At 44.8% G+C, this 20,200-nt stretch overlaps 1 protein-coding gene across 2 annotated transcripts in view; it reads left to right on the top strand.

The window, feature by feature from the left end:
- Positions 1 to 472: 472 nt before the first annotated feature.
- The window catches only part of KPNA4 (karyopherin subunit alpha 4), a 44,674-nt gene continuing 24,946 nt past the window's right edge, over positions 473 to 20,200 (top strand). Inside the window, exons 1-2 of one of the 2 annotated variants that reach the window (XM_059731103.1) lie at positions 473 to 783; positions 18,967 to 19,011. In XM_059731103.1, coding sequence (XP_059587086.1) covers positions 715 to 783; positions 18,967 to 19,011 — 114 coding nt within the window. In that variant the 5' untranslated portion in view covers positions 473 to 714. Of the gene's footprint in view, positions 784 to 16,283; positions 18,166 to 18,966; positions 19,012 to 20,200 lie in introns of those variants that run through there. The other variant, XM_059731102.1, reaches the window with a different exon arrangement.

Below are 20,200 nucleotides of genomic sequence, written 5' to 3'. Positions count from 1 at the left end.
GCCCGACTCATAGATTTGGAATTGATTTGACTTGGGACAAGAAAAATTTTCTTTAAAAAAAAAAAAAAAATAATACTAAATCTGCAGCCCATGCACACGCTGGCCAGAGCCTCCCGCCGGGGCAGGCTGGGGCTGAGGCACTCGGCTCGCGCCGCCGCTCCCGACCACTCAGCTGGCGGCGGGACAGGCCCCGGAGCAGCACACTGCGCTGCGAGGAGCTCGGCGGCCCCGAGGTCCTAGCGCCGCCGTCTCCAAGCGGAGAGAACAAGCGGGGCCGGGAGACGCCCCAGGCCGCGCAGCCCCTCCCCCCGCAAGGGCGCCGGCGACGCGCTCCCGCCCTCCATCTCCTCCCTTGCCATTGGCCCGCGGCCGGCGGCTCACGCAGCCAGTCAGAGCCGGTGGGCGTAGCCTCGACTGCCTGTCCCAGATCGAGGCTCCCCCCTCCCTCCCCCCTCCTTGTAGCGCTGTTTCCCCTCCCCTCCCCCGCTCCGGCCCTTCGCTACCGGCACGTTGCGCCGCCTGCGCGGCCCGAGCGCGAGCGCGGCCGGAAGGAAGGAAGCGGCCCAGGGCTGCAGCTGTAGCGGCAGCGGGTCGGGGGCGCAGGCGGAGAGCGCGAGCCCCGAGCGGGAGGCAGCAGCGGCGCGGGGCAGGGGGCCCCGGCGGGCGCGGCGGCAGGAGGCGGAGGAGGCCGCGCGCCCCCCGCGCCGTCCCGCCATGGCCGACAGCGAGAAGCTGGACAACCAACGGCTCAAGAACTTCAAGAACAAAGGCCGCGACCTGGAGGTAACCGACCCCCGCGCCGAGCCGAGCCGAGTCGGGCGGGGCCGGGCCGGGCTGGGCCTCGCGCGCTGTGGCGTCTTCCCTAATCCGCGCTCGGGGGAGGGGCGCGGGGCCGGGCCGAGGCCTGCGCTCCCAGCCGAGCCGCGAGGGGAGTGTCCGCCGCGGCCTGCGCCGCTTCCTGCGCGCGAGGGCGGCGGCGGCGGCGGCGCGGGCCGCCCCCAGGGCCCGGCGGGCAGGGCAGGGCAGCGCGGAGGCGCCGCGCCCCGCCCCGCCCCGGGGTCCCCGCCTCCGCTTCTTGTTTTTTAATTTTCGTTCTTTCTTTTTCTCGGCTGCCCCGTCCCGTCCCCGGAGAGCGCAGGCTTTTGTCGCCGGTGTCGGGGCGGCCCTCACGGCTCGGGCCCGCAGGCGCTCATTGTGTGCGGGGCAGCGCGGGGCGCTTCGCACCGGGCCGGGCAGCCTTGGAGGAGGCCGCGTGCGCCCTGACTCAGTCACCGTCAGACAGCGGCTGTCTAGGCCTCGCGGCCCCTGCGGAGCGGCTGCTGCGGGGATCCTTGGCCCTACTGCCCCGGGGTTTCTCAGTGAGGGGGGGAGGTGGTTTTGCTTCATTGCCCTTGCTTAGGTTTGGGGGCTGCTATATCCATTGTCTTGCAAGGAACCGAGGCCCACACAACTGAGGCTTGCCACAGAAAATGTTTTATTTTCTAAGCCAAGGCCTTGAACCACCAGATGTTGAAGTACTGGCACCGTGTGCCGTCTGGGTAGAGCTGTTTAAGAGCTGGGCATCTCTGTTTTGTGCTCCTTTTGGCTTCTCGGTAGCCTCAATAAGTGGCCCCATGTGAAGTGTATTACCATCGTTTACTTGCCATGTGATATGATATATGGATAACTGTACAGATCTGCATATGGAAGTAATGGATGTGCTTGTCTTGCTATCACTGATGGAAATTAAGCTTCTAGATCTCCTAAGAGTAACTCGGTGTTCAGCAGTGTCTAGATTTGGGGGCTCCTTAGGTTAGTATGTCACTTTCAGTAACCTGAAATTTTGGATTCATTAAGAGTGATTGAGTGTAAGGTATGTTTCATGGATTCACCCCAAAGCTGAGTTGCCTTTGGGGTTCACTGTGTGGTGACCAGAAATTTCTAGAGGCTTCTGGTGACTGGTAGGGGTTGGGTGGAAGTGATTTAGGAAGCCGGTTGGGGAATATGCTTTGTTTTTATGATCCCAGGCCTGGGGAGAGTCCAGGGCTCCTAAGGCTGGTAGAATCAGCAGGAAGCCTGATCTCTACAGACACTGGCAGGACTCTCAGGAGAGCTAGGATGTAGTCAGATAAAAGGGTAAGAATTTTTCTTGCCATCTTATTTTTGTCTCCAAACATATGGTCAGTTTTGCTTGTATAATTTTTTTTTCCTCCTGTATAATAAATCCTTCTGCTGTTCTGGCTCCTCCCCGAGTGCCTGTGGAAAGAGAGATTTCTGAGTGAGTGATATGCTGGGCTAGCTCTTTCTATGGAAAGGGGGAACCTATAATGTTTTCCCTGCCCCAGTGGGGAGGCCACCTAGGGCAGAGATTCTCTTACTGCAGCTGTGGAGTCTAATACAAGGTTAGTGGACTGTACTGGGGTAAGGAATTATTCTAGGGCAACCTCTGTCTGTTCCTTGGGGCAAGGGGCAGCACAGGGGGGAGAAATACAGAGCTGTGGGGGGGGGAATCCCCTGCAGATAAGTTTGTGACAGTGGCTTGAGGGCCATTTATCTCAGATGCCTGTTCTATAGAGTTGATTTTCCCCCCTTATAGGCAGACAGTGCTTTGGGTATGTGCTAGGTACCTCACTTGATTGTCTTCCAGTTGCATCATGAAATTACAAAAGTGCATTCATATCAAATATTGATGCGTACAGATACAAAGATGATGAAACTGAACTCAGTTTCACACTAACTACAAATAGAGACTAAACACCACAGGAGTAAATCTAATTTGGAAAAGTATCCATGCATGGCCCATGGTGAACCTCAAGAGCAACTTGGTTTCAGGGTGAATCCATACAATGTTCAGTTAATAAATGACGATTTTAACGTTAAACACAAACAAATGGATTTCTGTTTCATTTCGAAATGACTGAAAGTATTTACTGGGTCCAAACAGTAACTTTTGTGTTTATTTTTACATTATTTATTTTGATGACAATTTATTTAGAAGGAATATAGTTATTAGTCTTTAAAAAAACAATAATAGTTAACAAAAAAATGAAATAAAGGAGAAAATATAAGCTAGAGTTCCTTGTATCATTACTTTTTCTGTTGCCTACAGATTACATGTTTTGTAGGTCTTTTGAAACTGTATTGCGTATATGTTAATCCTGAGGTCCTTCTCTTAATTTCTTATGGCCGTTATAGTTTGGATGATTAAAAAAACCCAGTAATTTGCTGGCACCTCATATTTCAGTTGCTGAAACTCCCTTTATCTATTGAAGGGAGATGTGCCAGTTTAAGGAGCATATATTTATTGGGAAAAATTTGTTGCAAGTAGCCCCTAACATTTGATGTGTCTGAAACTTTGTAGGAAAATACTTCCTTTATCTTGTTTACTTTGAACTTCATGCAGTCTCTTTCACTATTTTCCCTGTTTGAGGAAGTGGGGGGAATATTTTAAAATAGAAAAATGTGATTGTAAAACCACAAAAATTTGAAGGGGTCTTAGTGATGCATGTAAAAACTTTCTTCCTAAAAATGATTAGATTTCAGGAAGTTTGTGTTCTGTTAAACATGGTACATTTTCCTGTCTGGTATTATCTAAATAGCCTTGTACAAAATGAAAAACATTGATAAGCTGTGAAGTCTTGTTAAAATTTAGAGACTGACATCTCTCCAGCAAATCTTGGAACGTATGCTCAGTACCTAAAATAACTACTGTGGCTGATTTTATTTTTCATACAATGGCTCAGGCTTGTGACTATTATTCTTATTTATTAATTGCTTATGCATCACATTTTTTTCATTAGATCATGAGATGTTAGTGATGCATTTAGTCAAGTATTGCATTAGCAACTGTTGATTGTATGTAAGCTGATTCTTAATGCAGTTGTAACATTTTGTTCTTAGAAGAAATCTATTAATCAATCCATATAAGAATCCAGGATTACTTAGTTAGCTCATTTTAAATGGTACCCTTTAATAAATTTAGGGTATGGGCACCTAGATTACCACAAAGTAGAAGGGACTAGGCATGTATCATCTGTCATATGACCCACAACTGCTTGTGTGTGCACACTTTCTCTATGGTAAATGCTGCTCACTAGTATCTTAGCTTCATTTACTGCAGGGTAAGAGTGCACACAGTCAGTTAACTGTAGAGGGTCTGACACAATAAATCTCATGAGAAATCTCTGCACTTTTTTATCTTGTGGTAGTTTCTCTCTGTGTCCATGCCCCCCCCTCCCACCCCCCATTTTACCTTAATTTCTTTCTGTTTACACACTTCTGTTTCTCTCTCCTCTTCCCCGACGTCTTTTTGTATCACACTAAAATATATATCCTGTGGTCTCATGCTAATTGTAATATTTACCTGTTACAGTAGTTTTTCACAGGTAGAGACTACTTAAAATTAGTGTTTATGATACAGCAGTAGAAAGAATAGAGAATATAGGTTATTTGTGAAGCAGCTTTAAACATTTTTATTGCACAGTTATGCACTGAGATAGTTGTCAGTCATCACTCAGTTTGGATTGTACTGAAAAGAAAACGTATGAATCTGCTTTATTTCTATTCTTTATTAGTGCTTTTCTTTTTAGAAAGGCAAGAAAGAAGGTACTTCTGTGTTTTCAGCTTTTAACGTGTTGTGCTAGATAATGAAACTCTTAAACTTCTAATTGACATGCTCACTTATGTGCAGCCCAGCATCTACTTATCATACCAGTGTTTCTTGACGTATTACATAAAAATAGTTGGCATTGCTTCTCATTTTACGAAGTTTTACAAGTCCTTCATGCACCCAAGTATCGGACAGCATACGTGTATGGACTTGTTCAAAACCTTACGATTTGCTTGTTGCACTGAAGTACTGATGAATATGCAAGGAGTAGTTTATAACCATGTTATTCGGGAAGAGCCTAGAATTATTTTTTTTTTTTTTTGCCTTTCTGTATTCTGTTCTACTGTTAGCCTCATCTCTCTCCAGAATCACTACACTGTCAATATGTCTGTCATCAAAATAACTACCCTAGAAAAGCTTATAGCATGTCAGAGCTATTATGTGGACACCACCTCAGATTTAACCACATGTAGCATTAATTGAGTGCTATACATAATACATTGATCTAAAGTTGACACATCTTACTGATAGTTCAGTTGGAGCTGTTCAGATTTATTTAAGTTACTGTGGCTTAAATAAAGCCAGCTTCCACAGAGTAGCTAGCTTTGTTGTATGTTTTCTCCATGTACATGCTAACAAAAATACATGTTAGTGTTTATGAAATGTAATGGAAATGTAAATCCTAGGCAGGGTGAATGGGTATGTTTGGGTATAAGAGGAGGAGTTGCCACCTACTGTGGGTATGGATATAAGCCTATTTTTTTTTTCTGATGTTTCCTTTATATGCAGCTCCATTAGTCTTGAATCCAAATATTTGGGACTTATTTCCTTTAATAACCCTACTGTAAAGAACCAAACTCTGGTATTAAAACCGAGATAAATAAAAATAGTTCAGTGCCCATGCTTAGGTAATTACTGATTCAGTGCCATTTTGTCCCTCTCTGAACTTGCACTTTCCAGTAGATTCTAGGAAAATTTGAAAAGCTGTTTAGTTGCAAGGAGGATAGTAAGGTACATAACAGAAAGGTTTTTTAACTTATCTTAAGCAAATCTAAATGCCATTTCAGTTTGTAAAATGCTATGGTAACCACTGGTAACAGAACAAAAGTGCTACCATAGCACAAGAGCTACCATAGCATATTACAAACTGAAATGATGTTTAGATTTGCTCAAGATAAGTTAAACCTAAACAGTATTTGATGAACACAAAAATCAGTTTTGTGTGGGTAAAGTTGTGTTGGGAAATAACGTAGTTCTTAAATAAAACTGTTAAATGTAGTTGAGACCTGGGAGTCTTTCTGTGAAAACTGGTGATCTCCAGTGGGGTAACCATCTCTTCTTTCTGGATAATTCTACTTTTAATAATGCAGGAATAGCAGACTTGCCCAGTAAATATTCCCGTTGGCTCTTTGGGGAAAGAGCCATGTGCTGTATTGTATGATGGAGGACTACTTTTCCTTCCAACAACAAGGAATATACTAAAAATGCCTCTGTAGCTGTAATATAAATGGGTATGTCTGCCTACCTTGCACCCAAGTATTTGAGAAAAGTGGTCTCAGAGCCTTGCTGGACTGTTGATGTTAACTTTCACTGCATCTTGAATCCCAAAGAAAAAGCTAATGTTGAGCCAGTGCTTTTTTTTTACCTCTCCCAATTTATTTTGTTGTATGTAAATTTTATCAGGAATGGTTTTGCTTTCTGCTAGCCTAAGTTGAATGATATAGGCCCAAGAACCCATTTTGCAGATCATGTCTAGCAACAGGCATGACTAGTCCTTTTTTTTGACATACAGTGAAACTTGTGAGTTAATGCCACATTGATTTTATAATGTTCTAGTTGCTTAGTTGAAATACAAATAGAGGAATAGTATTCAGAGGCATAAGTAGGAGTCTACTTAAATTGCAGGGATACTTACCAATTTTGCAGGTTCATCATGGCAGAAAGTTTTAATTTCATGGTCGTTTTGCGGCAGCCCTGCGCCTTGGTACTGATTGGTGAGGAGGCCCTGGCAGAAGAGGGATGAGGGGGCAGCTGTGATCTTGTCCGCTACCCTTCACGCTAGCCTGCCAGCTGGTACCTTCCCTTCCTGGCAACAAGGACTGCTGGGAGCCAGCATTTTCTTTTTATTAAGATTAGTTGTTGTTTTTGTTGATTTCATGGACAATCTCAGATTTTATGGTTTTTGTAAAACCACAAATTAAATAGGTCTTGAAGCATAAGTTTTCGCAAGCAGTAGCTTACTTCACTATGTGTTATGAATGGACCTGCAGGGAGCAGATGCTATGAATGAATGCTCTGTGCCAGTCCATTCATAATATCTGACAAAGTAAGTTGTTGCTTATGAAAATGTATGCCTCTCTTAATTAGTCTATAAGGTGTCATTCTGCCCTGCCATCTGCCTGACTTCAGAGTAACATGGCTAACTATTTCTCTCTGCTCTTAAATGTTCACATTGCTAATCAGTTCCAGGTAAGGATGCTTGTAGTACAGCATTGTTCTACGTACTCTGCTTTGCTTGGTTTGTACAAACTAAATTAATTATTATGAATTTGTAGGGATTTTTACTGTTAACGCTACTAATTAGGGCTGTGTATTTGACTGGTCAAACAATACTTAGTCAATTGATCATTCAGATATTATTACATAATAGTCAGATACTTTAAACATGAATTTCTTGAAACATTGAAGAGAGACTTTTACCTTCAGTAGGTTACATACTTACGCTAATTACAAAAAAAGTTATTTTCACTTGTGAAACAAAATAAAATTCTAACGTAGTAATGAATTCTCATAACAATAAATGTTAAGTGTAAATGTGAATGATATTCAAGATTGGAAATAAAGTAGAGGTGCATCAGTACATTGTTCCGATATTGGATGGGCACTGATGTAAAGAAAATTGACCATATTGGAAATTGACCTGATGTGGCCAATAATTTGGCCAATAAGTGGCGTGTGCATGTGCGCAGCTGCAGCGCATCACGTAGGCAGTGAGGAGCACAGCTCGGCAGCTTGGAGAGCTGTGTGCAGCTGGTAAGTCTGTTGTGATGGAGGGGAAGGGAAGGGGTGCTGGGGGGCAGCAGATCAAGGCCCCTGCGGTGAGGGAGGGAATGGGGCTGGGGCAGGTGCTACCCGGACGGGTTCGGGATGGGGCCATGAATGGCTCATCCAGGGGTTGCAGGGACAGGGGGGTGGCTCCCACTGCTGCAAGCACCCTGGATCTGGATGAGGTGGGGCATGCTGGGGCTGCCTCAGGGCGGGGTTGGTGGCGCTGGGAGAGTGGGTTGGGGGGCCTATGGTGAATTTTTGGGTGGCTGCAGCCTTCCCGCCCCTTTCCAGCACTGCCTCAAGCACAGCGTGGCCTGGCCCCAGCCCACAGCGGCAGCCCCCCGCCCCGTGCAGATTGGGGGGGGACACCCCCCCCACCCTCCTGCAGTGCACACAGTGTCGGGAGCCACCCCTGGGCAAGCCACTTCCAGCTCTGTCCTCCACCCTGGCTGGGCAGTACCTGCCCCAGCCCCATTCCCTCCCTCACCTCAGGGGCCTCGATCTGCCCCCTTTCCCCTCCTTTCCACCACACCAGACTTGCCAGCTGGACACTGCTCTTCAAGCTCCTGGGCTGGTATCAGAAATCGGATCAGCCAATGTGCCTCCTTAAAAATCAGCTATCAGTAATGGTCCCCAAAATCTCTATCGGTGCACCCCTAAAATAAAACACACAACTATAAAAGACAAAAGTCATTTTTAAAATGCAGCTATGTTAAGTGGTTAAGAGAGAGGAGGTTGGGAGAGCATAGAGAGGAACGGGCCAAGGAGTGCATGATTGTAAGTTGAATGTGTCTATGTATGTCCTGACTCCTGCAGGACTAAAGTACAAGGACCCCCACTCCTGTCATTGCTAGCAGACACTATGGCCCCATCTACATGTGCAGGTAAAGGCATCATACAGTCTAAAGTGTGATCCACACAATCATGCCTGTCATGCCACATGTGCATGTCAGGAGGCATGATTGTAGGATTCAGCATAACATCCTATCATGCCTTATGGCCAGTACATGGGGAGCCTGGGCAAATAGGGGACTCAGTTCCTGCTATCCTGCATATGCAACCAGGGCTCTGAGTCCCATGTACTGGGGGACTCCCATCGTTGGCCGCATGTGGGCCTCAGCTGGCATGGCAAGTTGCCTATTTGCTGGGACTTCCCCTGCACTGGCAATAAGGTGTGATGGGATCTTTCACATGTGGGGCATAGATGGGCTGTAAGTCCTGTCAGCTGCGGGGAGCATGGGAGGCGCTTGGTGGCTGGGAGCTTACAGCTGCTACACATACAACTTAAAGCTGGGTAACTATGAGCTATAAAGTTAGTACATAGCTTTCATGTCTAACTTTGTAGCTGGTTGGACCTTTTTATGATGCGATAGGTACTTTGCATGTATAGCTGGTCTCAGTTTAACTGCTCAATTAACCTGTTGATTGCAAAATAGCTGTAATGTGTAGAGGGGTCTATAATGCAATAAAAAATGTAGGCTACCACCTACACAAGGACTTTCTTGGCTTCATGGAAAATCTGACACTTTTTGATCACGGTCAAATAATAGGCAGTCAGTTGATCAGCTTACCAACCCTACTACTAATAAGATTACAGTAAGACTTTGTTCTGGCGCTTCCCTCCCTTTTTGATAGGCACACCACAGATTAGCTCTGCACCTTCTCTGTGTGCCCTCTGATCTCCTTCCCTTACCTGATCATCTCCTCTACTTTACTTTCCTGTCCTGGCTGCTGCTGCTGTCCCTTCCCCAGTGTGCTACATGCCAGTACATGGGCTGCCTGTACCGCTTGTACTACAAGTGGGCTACCCCCTGTCTAGAATAAGGCTTGAGGTTTCATAGTTGGTAGGGTCAGAAGGGACCTGAGGAGATCATCTAGTCCGACCCCCCAGCCGTGGCAGGAAAGAGTACTGGGGTTAAACGACCCCGGCCAGATGTTCGTCCAGCCTCCTTTTAAAGACCCCCAGGGTAGGAGCCAGCACCACTTCTTTTGGAAGTTGGTTCCAGGTCCTAGCCGCCCTGATCATGAAATAGCGCTTCCTAATGTCTAGCCTGAAGCTACCCTCCGCTAGCGTGTGTCCGTTGTTTCTTGTAACTCCCGGGATTGCTCAGGGGAACAGGGGCTCTCCCAATGCCTGCTGGTCCCCCTTGACTAGTTTGTAGACTACCACTAGATCCCCTCTCAGCCTTCTCTTTTGGAGGCTGAACAGGTTCAGGTCCCTCAGCCTCTCCTCGTAGGGCCTGCCCTGCTGACCCCGTATCATGCGAGTGGCCCTCCTTTGGACCATCTCTATATTGGCCACATCCCTCCTGAAGTGCGACGCCCAAAACTGGACGCAGTACTCCAGCTGCGGCCTGACCAGTGGCGCGTAGAGGGGGAGGATCACCTCCTTGGACCTGCTTGAGATGCACTTGTGGATGCACAGCAAGGTATGGTTGGCCTTCCTGACTGCGTCCCCACACTGTCAGCCCATGTTCATTGTGGCATCAATGATGACTCCAGGATCCTTTTCTGTCTCTAACACTGGCGAGAAGGGGGTTCCCCAGCCTGTAGGTGTGCCGCTGGTTCTTCCTCCCCTGTTGCATTACCCTGCACTTGTCAGTGTTGAACCCCATCCTGTTCTCTTCAGTGCACCCCTGTAACCTGTCTAGATCCGCTTGCAGCCTGTTCCTTCCTACATCTATTCCCCACATCTTAGTGTCATCTGCGAACTTGAACATGGTGCTTGCTACCCCCTCACCCAAGTCACTGATGAAGATGTTGAATAGTGCGGGCCTGAGGACAGAGCCCTGGGGAACCCCAGTGCCCACATCCCTCCAGGGTGAATAAGACCCATCCACCACCACCCTCTGAGTGCGATCCTCCAGCCAGTTAGTGACCCATCTGACCGTGTAGGCATCAACACCACGGTCTTCTAGTTTCTTGCTGAGAATGGGGTGAGAGACCATGTTGAAGGCCTTACTGAAGTCCAGAAAGACTATATCCACTGCGACACCTGCATCCAAGGACTTGGTGACCTGGTCGTAGAAGGCCACCAGGTTGGTTTGTCGAGACCTGCCCCTAATGAACCCATGTTGGTTGCCCCTGAGCATAACCTCCCCTGCTGGCCCTTCGTGGACATGTGCCAGGATAATTCTTTCGAAAAGCTTCCCCAGGACCGAGGTAAGACTCACGGGCCTATAGTTTCCTGGGTCTTCCTTCCTCCCTTTTTTGAAGATGGTGACCACATTGGCCCTTTTCCAGTCCTCCGGCACATCGCCCAAGCGCTATGAGTGCTCGTAGAGCTGTGCCAGAGGTCCCGCAATGACCCCTGCTAGTTCCTTCAGCACTCTGGGGTGGAGATCGTCAGGACCTGCGGATTTAAATACATCCAGTCCCTCCAGAAGTTCCCTGACAAGGTCCTCAATAACCCTAGGCCTGGGTGTGCCACCCATAGGGCCTTCGGGGGCGGGGGGGGGGGGGACAGTGGGGTAGCAGATATCCGGGTCCCTCCTCAGAAATATGGAGGCAAAGAAATTGTTGAATATGTCAGCTTTACCGTCAGGTGAGATGACCAGATTTCCTAGCGTGTCTTGCAGAGGCCCCATTTCCCTCATTTCTGGATTTGTGTGACCAAATGGATGTGGTTGCATGCTTATAAGCAGTTCATTTTGCAGACTGGGAGCTGGATATCCCATCCAGTAGGCCAATACCATAATTGTGTGGGTTCTTTGAAGGAGAACCTCTTAATTCATCCAGCACCAGTGCCTGGATCGTGTATTCAGCTAACATATACAACCAATGTGGTTTTGTGGTGCCCATATTTTCTGCCTTGGGAGATATCAGTGCAAGTACTAATTGTGATTTTGTTAGCTCTTTCTTTACTCTTCTAGATTAATGATTTGCCTTCTGAATACTGGTGTTCAGGGCCCAAGAGGACAGTAAACCATTGTTTGAATGGTGTGTTTCTGGACGACTGTGATGCTAACTTAAGAGTGCATGCAAGCTGAAAAGAGTGCAGGCAGAAGTGTGCTAGATGTCAGAGATGGCTAGGCAGGCGAACAATAGATCTGGAGCAGTGTGTTAAGAATCAAGAGGCAAATTAGTGCCTTTTAACATGTCTAAGAGTTGCTTACTAAGAAGCTAGAACATATAGAAGACCTCAGGAAATAAATTACATTTTTGCCTCCAAATGAAGACCAACCTTTCAGGCTCTGATCCTTTGGTGCAGCCAAGGAGCAGGCAGATTGGTAGGGAATGTAAGGGATGGCTTTTATATTCTTTTGGTGTTTGGGAGCCAGTAAAGGTGATCGAGCTGGTATTTTCTGAGGTTAGATTCTGCTGTGCTAAATTCTGGGAAAGATCTCTTGCTTATCTTGGCCCTTCAACAGAAGTAATATAGACAGAGAAGAAGACTGTGATAGGTGCATGAGTGCAGCTGCAAGCAAGAAAAGATTTGGTTGGTAGGTATCAGAGTGGTGAGCTAGGCGTGTTCAAAAGCCATAGCTTGAAAAGTGCTAAAGCAGAAAGACTGTCATCTGGTAGCGTGTTAATATCATAATTTAACAATACAGGCTAGAATGTGTTGGCAACTCCTGGCATGTGTGCTGAGCGTGGCGCACGAGGCCATTTTGCTTGGCACGCTGTGGCCAGCCCTGGCCAGCAACGGAACTTGGGCTGCTCCCAGCTGGGCTTGCAGCATCCCAGCTGCCTGTTGGCTGCAGCCGGGAGGTTCCAAACAGCAGTGCCGGGCTCTGGCATCAGCTCCTCACTGGCGTGTGCAGGCGCACCTCTGAGCGGGCGGTGGGCGAGGGGCCTGAGACGCCGTATGCCCGGTCTCTCCCCTGCTCCCAGCATGGAGGTGAAGAGATGCGCTGGGCTCATCATAGCCAGCCCGGGCTCTGGGCAGCTGCAGTGGGCAGAGTGCAAACAGCTGCGCTGGGCTGCACAGCTCTGGCATTGGCTCCGTGCTGGCGGCGACTGCACGGGCACCTCGGGGCAGTCAGCAGGGCACCCCACCCCCAAGATGGCAACCCCGGGGGGGGGGGGGCGGCTATCCTAGCAGCCCTCAACAGTTCACCAGAACTTGGTAATTGGCCCTCAAGCTGAAATAATTGTCCACCCCTGGGCTAGAAGGTCACAGTAGTGGCAGTATTGTTCAGTGTCTAGGGCATTCCATGCAAAACTCTGTAAATGTATAGGCTGTCTAAACAGATATCACGCACTAATTTGATTCGTAACTGTTGAGCCTGTTCTGTTAATAAACTTATAAATGATTAGTTGTAATTTCAGTATTTTAACTGTTTGTGATGATCTGCACCAGTCACACGTGGATGAAAAACATATATATATATATATAGCTCAGTGATCAGTCACTTTCTTATCTTTGTTTCTCAAATCAAATTGGTTTCAGCTGTTGTTTCTATATATTTATTTACTAATCATTTTGTCTTGTAAAATTATAGTCTCAGATGCTCTGAATTTACAGACTTGCCACTTGCTCGTTTTATTTCCCATAGGTGTTAGGCAGTTGTGATTTCCCCCCCTCCCCCCCCCCCCCCCCCCCGCTATTTGAATGGCATGAAAAAGAAAACGTTTTTATTTCATAGTGCCACTGAGCTTAGTTATACAAGGAGATGGCTTATTTCAATTATATGTGCCCATTTACAAAATTCTAAATGTTTTTGTGACTTGGCCTCTTAAATTGGGCATTGCTTAAAAAAAACCACTGAGGAATGCCGTGTGTACAAGTTAGATTTTATACTACTAGATTTTCAGTTACTTTATTAGCTTAAGTATAAATCCTGACATTGATTTTAATATTTCGTTTAAAGCTTTCTAAACGTGTGTCTTATTTGCTGTTCCTGTGACTGGTACTTTTTATTGAAGGACTTTATGTACTAATGGATTGTGTCTCTTGTCCAGCTGTCCTGGGTGCTGCAGCTGTGTTACATAGGGTCCTATGTTGTGGCCTTTGGTATGTTAGGAAGCTGTTACAGTTTTTAAATTCTGCTTGTGGTGATCTGTGTCCTTTACTCTGTTTTTGTTTCTTGTCCCCAAGCATAAAATAGCTTTTTGTTGTTCTTCCAGCTTTTATTAAAATTACTTTTCCATTCTCCTGCCCCAACTAAAACATTTAATTCAAACATGGCTTGTTCAGTAGAGTAAAACAAATGTTCGAAATGCATCAGGTATGATCTTGCTCGTTTTATTATGAGCCTTGTGTTAGGGATATAAATACTGTTTTTAAAATATTTGTTTAACCTTCTCTAATTATGTGGGTTAAATGATTAAGCTACAACATGGCAACTGCTGAGAGCGACTCCTAGAGCTTTTGACTGGGGGAAGGGGTGGAGGAGGCAAGCCCAGCCAGACAACACAGTCTAGGTGAAGCCTGTAAAGGAGCAATTATGCGTTTAATTGATGAGTAATTAGCAGGGATCCTGGTTTTCTCTGATTTTAAATAAAATTGCAAATTCTCTGATAACCCCAAAATCCATGATTAAAATAAAAAGCCACTATGCCTGCCTGCCTGTAAGTTGAACACAATGTTTTATTGATATATTTACAATTTTAAAGCAATTTGGAAGCACACCAGTGCCTCGATCACTATAATACATTCTAAATACTTGTAAATCTTGGTATTTAGTTGTGTGATTTTATCATGGAAGATCAGAGCTAATCTCTGCCCCCTTCATTCACAGAATGCAGGTCCAGGCCCCTTAGCCCTTTTACCCCCCACTAGTGGGGGCCCCCAGCTGCCAGGGTTACAAGGCCAGGGACCTGGGTCTGAGCCCTTGGCCCTCCGCAGCAGCACCTGAGCCCTGGCTGCTGCCCACGGGAGGTGGTGGCTGCTGTTGCAGAGTAGCAGAACCTGGCACCCAGCATGGCAGGGCAGAGTGGGGCTGCCCAACTCCCTTCCTTCCTGTGGCAGCCTCAAACCCCCACCCCTGCCTGACTTACCTGTGAGAGCTGCTCTCCAGGCTCCCTGGCAGCCATGTGCGTATACGTGTCTCTGGCCTGACTGCGCTTCTCCCGTTCCCCCCAGCCCCTTGCAGGCTGGAACTCTGCCATCCTGCAGATTGCTCATTGCAAAACTGCAAAATCTACATGTTTCTCTGTTAAAATGATCAGTCTGTATTTTCTTGGGTGAAGGGGGAAATTCACTTTTTTCTGTTTTTCCATGGTAAATGGAAAACCTGGATCCCAGGTCCTTAGGCTGCTAGCTGTTTTCCTCTTAAGCTATGGGTACTATAGTCCCCCTTGTCTCTCCCACATCCCTTTCCCCACCACCTGGTTCTTCCTTCCCCGCCCTCCCTTCTCCTGTCCTGGTGCCTTCTGAGTCCTGCTGGGGCACCCACCCCAAGTTGAAGGATAATCCTAAACTAACCCATTATCACTGCACATACCAGTTAAAGGATTAATCGTTTAACCTTTCACATCCCTACCTTGTGTTGAGCTGGAAGGATTTTTGTTTCTAGAGGACAAAGGAGGGGGCACTTAGTTGCATGTTGGCAGTTAGAGGAACATTCCCTATTAAATTCTTTGAATGAGAAGGAGATCAGTGATATCTCTTTTCCCTCCTTCCGCTGCCCCTTCCCTTATCTCGCACTTCACTCTGTCAAAGGAAGCTTGTTCTATAACAGTTGAAAGTAGCACTTTCCATATTGTGTGTCTTATTTAAGCCTTCCAGGAAAAATTAGGTTTTAGTTAAATGAATATTCCTCTTCAGGAATACAGATTAAAATTTTAATTTTGTCAAATTCAAATTTCAAGTCCTAATCTTCAAGCTTCTTCCTGGTTACATTGCTAGTTTGCAGAAGTCTTTCTTTTAGCAGTTCCTTCCCTTTGAGCTTTCTTTTAATACTGTTTCTTGAAATTGTCAGCTTACTCTACACAAGTCTACCACCGTTTCTTCATTCAAACCTCTTATTAAAATCGTGTTTTCTTTAATTTTCTCATTCTAATTTAATATTAAAACAAGATTCTTTTAACATTAAAATCTCATTACAGAAAAAAAATTGCTCTGCTGTCTTACAGATGGAATGTGTAGTGATTGCTTTCTGAACTTGAAATCAAGTCAGGCATCAGAGTTGAGTATTTTTAGCATCCGTAGCGGCTTCAAATTTGTTTCATTAACTTGTATAACTTTATAGTCATATTATTCTATTTAAGTACATTTCTGCTGTATGAAAGATGCGCAAATTACTATCAAAATTACAAAGCTGGCTTCTTACATAATTCCTGTACCATAACTGCTACAACAACACTCCAGTCGTAACACAGCACTTAAGACATATTTCATATAAATGAAATATGCTTTTATTTTGTTGCTTATCAGATTTCTTCTGTCTAAACTTTGTGCAGTAATTTAACCATGGTTATTAATATATCTGTCATTCTAATAGCAATACTAAGCTACAGCAGAACTGACTGAGAAGCCTGCCACAGTAGGTAGCTTTATATTGAATGATGGAACTTGTACAAGTGCTTCTGTGTACAAAAGCATGCATTTAGACCAGGGCATCTGGAGGATGCTTCAGCTGAGTGTATTTCATTCAGGAGAGAACATTTCTAGCTGTATCTAATTAATAGAATTAAATTATGAATTGGGTTTGTTTGTAGAAAATCTTTTTTTCATAATGACTTTATCGGTGCTTAAGCATTAAGGTTATAGAGTGAAGCACTCAAATAAGAAAAAGTGTTAAAGTTGCATGCACAAACTGCATGGATTCTGGCATCTCAGTTACATTGCTTTATTGGGACTCTTCGGCTTGGAGAAGTGAAGACTCAGGGGTGACTTGGTGGCAGCCTGTAAGTATATAAGGGATGTGCATCAGGAACTGGGAGAACATCTATTCACCTGTGCTCCCTAAGGGAAGATAAGATCTATCAGTCACAAACTTCTAGAAGACCGTTTTAGACTGGACATAAGGAAAAACTTCTTTACAGTCCTAGTCTCTAGAGTCTGGAATAGACTTCTCCCAGAAATGGTGCAAACACCTACTCTGGATACCTTTTAAGAAATGCTTGGATGGGGTGATCTGACCCCAGCTGACTTCCTGCCCCCTGGACAGGGGGCTGGACCCAATGATCTCACAAAGTCCCTTTCAGCCCTAATGTCTATGAAATCTATGAAACTGAATGCAGATTGGAAACTAGTGGGGAAAGCTGTATACTTGTTGCTTTGAATTTGGATTGAATACTATTTTCACAATCTAGATGAGGAATAGATTCTTTAAGATGATAGTTTGATATTCTGGAGTTTGATTTGGTGTGTGCAAAGGATTATGTGACAGTTGTCTAAGATGGCAGGATCACACTGACCTAGAAGATCTCTTTTCATTTTGACTTCTTCTGATGTGAAGTGGCAACTGAAGAAATTTTAAGTGTTTTGCACAGTTTGTGCAGTGAGTCAAGCGAAGTTTCATAGAAAAGATTAAATATTACCTTACTGCCTCATTCACTGTGAGGTAGTGTGCAATAAATTAAAGTATTTGTGAATTTTATTGTATGATAACAGGCTACATGGTAATCCATACACATGGGGGAAGGACTAAAAATGAAATCTTAAGGTTGAGAGTCACAAAAAACTAAGCATACCAGTTATTAATTCAAGTGAGTTTAAGAGCAATTATCAGATGCTCTACTTATGGTTCATGCAAGGAAGTTAAACTTCATTGGTGCATCTACCCATGCAGTTAATGCAAAGCAGTAAACTGTGAAACAACTCAAGCTGGACTAAACTGTTCCCAGGTGCAGTATCTATATGTGTACCCGGGATGGTGATTTGAGCCAGGGCAGCAGAGTAGGCCCCCAGCTGGCCGGGCTGACCAGATATAGTTTACTTCTGCGATCAGCCTCTATACGTCCATTTCAGCGTGGTAAATGACTCTGCTGTAAGATAGTACTGTCCCCAACAGTATTATCTTATGGCAGAATTTTAGTTTACTGCGCCCTAATATCAACTTGCATGTAGACAGTGATGCTTTACTGTGGAGCTAATTAGTCAGCTCTGCAGTAAAGCATATATTTAGATGTGTCCTATATGTTTTGGATGCAAGTAGAGTAACTTTACTTCCATTGCATTAGTCTTCTACTGCAATAGTTTGTTCAGTTTTAAGGGCAAGATCCACAAGAGGCCTTCAGGTTGGTGATACTGAGCCATGAGTCAGTCCTGGGCACCAGGGCAAAATTAGTAGCCTGTTGATTCAGTTATACACCTTTCAAAATGCCTGGGGGGGAATTAGATGCCTTTAGAATGGGTTTCAATAACCAGTATTGTTAAGCTGCCCAAGGGCTCCAGTAGCAGTCAGGGACTCAAGATTTTAAGATTGACCTCACTTACCCCCTTTCTTTTAGAAACAAAACAAGGCTCCTGTTTTTCTTTCAGAATATGACTAGAAGAGATGGTGGCAATGTCACTGTTTTTTCTAGGATAGCCTTGTGGTTAGAGCATGCAAGTGGGATATAGGTGGCCTGGGTTTAATTTCTTATTCCTCAGGGGATTCAGCGCATTCCCCGCCAAGCCCCATCTTCCTCCACCCCAGGTGAGTGACCTGATCTGCAGACTAAGCTGTTCTGTGAAAGTGGTGGAGCTTTGCAGATCATTAGATTAATTGGGCCAGAGTGCAAGTGTGATTGGTCTGGCAAATAATGCAGTTGAAAGCATATCTGCAAAATGACTGCTCTTCACTAGTTTGTAATAACATTTGGAATAGGTTTTTGGGGTTTTTTTTGTTTTTGTTTTTTTGCCATGTTATGTGATATAAAACAACTTGCTTGTCCCATGGTCCTGTGTTAAGTATGTTATTGATTTATTTCCTCCCCATTTGATTTTTTTTTTCCCCCCTTTATTTTACATTGTAGATATCTGTTAGCATGTTCTTAAATAGTACAATAAAGAGTTAATTATTTGAAGTGTTTAGTTACCCAAATGCAGGACATGTTGCCAATTTGTGTCATGAGTGTTATAAATGAGAGCAGGGACAACAAAATAATTGTTAAATATTATTAACAATTAAAGGGAGGCCAGCGTGGGCAGGTTAACCTTTTTAATGGTTTAAAATTTTTTTTCTCAACCTTCAAATAAGAAAAGGACCTGTACATGTATACATGTTCATTTAATAAGCATTTCATTAACCAAAATTGGTTTTTATTAAAGGAATTAGTTCCTAGTTAACTGACTCTATTATATATTTATTGCTATTTTTATATAAAAAAATCTAATTTTGATGGCCTCAGTTGAAAGAAAAATGGTTTAATTAAAGTCTTAAATGTAGGGAAAATCATAATGGTCACTAGGTCCAGATTTGGAATGTTATTTAATTGTTCTGTTTTCAACTTTTCAGACTATGAGAAGACAACGAAATGAAGTTGTCGTGGAGTTAAGAAAGGTGAGATCAGTTAACATTGCTTCTTTCAAAAACAACTTGATGTCTCAGAATTTTGAGTTACCAGTATCTGTATGATCACAGTGCATATTCTTTTGTAGACCTTTGTGAAAGATGCTATCAATCTTTTGTTTTATAAAATTTGTCCAGACATTTGGACAGCCTTTTAGTGGGAGGGAAGCTTTTGAAAGGCAGATCTTACTAAGTCAGAATCTAAGAACTCCACCTAAGTTGTCTTCCTGTAAACTAATTGAAGAAGTTTTATTTCAACTAGTTACACAAACTTCTGTGATCCAAATAATTGTCTCATTGATGATCAGCCCATATATTATTCTTTTATTTGTTGCTTGGCTCAAATAGTTTAATGAACAGGTACCAGTTGCCCCATCCAGTTATCTGATGTCTAAGAAATCCGTCAGCATGTGTGGTGTTGAAAAACTACTCTCTATATTAGGGATGTCAAACAGCCCATGGGCTGCCTTCTGACCCTAAGGGCTGCTCACAGGCTGGACCACTTGCTCTCAAAGGCTGGATTCAGCCCATGGGGTTCATTGCTGTGGTTGCCAGTCCCTGTGGCAGTGAAGTTAATCCCTACTGTTTGGCATGGCTCTGAAACCTAGGGAGTTAATATTTCTCACCTCTCCTCCCCTTTCCTGCTGCTGCTTAAATTGGTATTTTCAGTTGCTGCTGGTGACTGATATCAGTGGCAAGGGAAAAGGAGGGAGGGGGCAAGTAGCAGCAACATTAACTTCTTGGGTTCCAAATCGGAGCCAAAGCAGCACCCATACGGCCTGTGAAAAACCCCAGGGTCAGGATCCAGCCTGTAGGACCCAGTGAATTTGACACCCTTGCTCTATATCCTGGACTTCGCTTAGGCTTTATGTAAACTTTGCTTCTAATAATGAAGTGATATTACCATGAACTATCCTTGGTAAAATACAAATAATAACTGTTTTCCTTACCATGTGCAAATAAATTGGGTCAAGGCTACTAATGCTGACACCAATTTAACAATCAGCCATAGCCCAAAGCATACTGAGAGGCAAGGCTTAATTGCCATAAACCCTCAACTTATCTTAGTGGGTTGAGCAGAACCAAGCCACCATGCAAAGCAGGGTTGGGTGACCTTATAGTGACAAATTGTGTGTTGCCTTATCTTTTCACCTGCCAGCTGCTGGAAGAGGGATCAGTG

This window comes from Alligator mississippiensis, chromosome 7, assembly GCF_030867095.1.
Source record: "Alligator mississippiensis isolate rAllMis1 chromosome 7, rAllMis1, whole genome shotgun sequence".
NCBI classification, from domain to species: Eukaryota; Metazoa; Chordata; order Crocodylia; family Alligatoridae; genus Alligator; species Alligator mississippiensis.
Note: the sequence above shows the minus strand (reverse complement) of the source record. Positions and strands in the feature narration are given on the sequence as shown.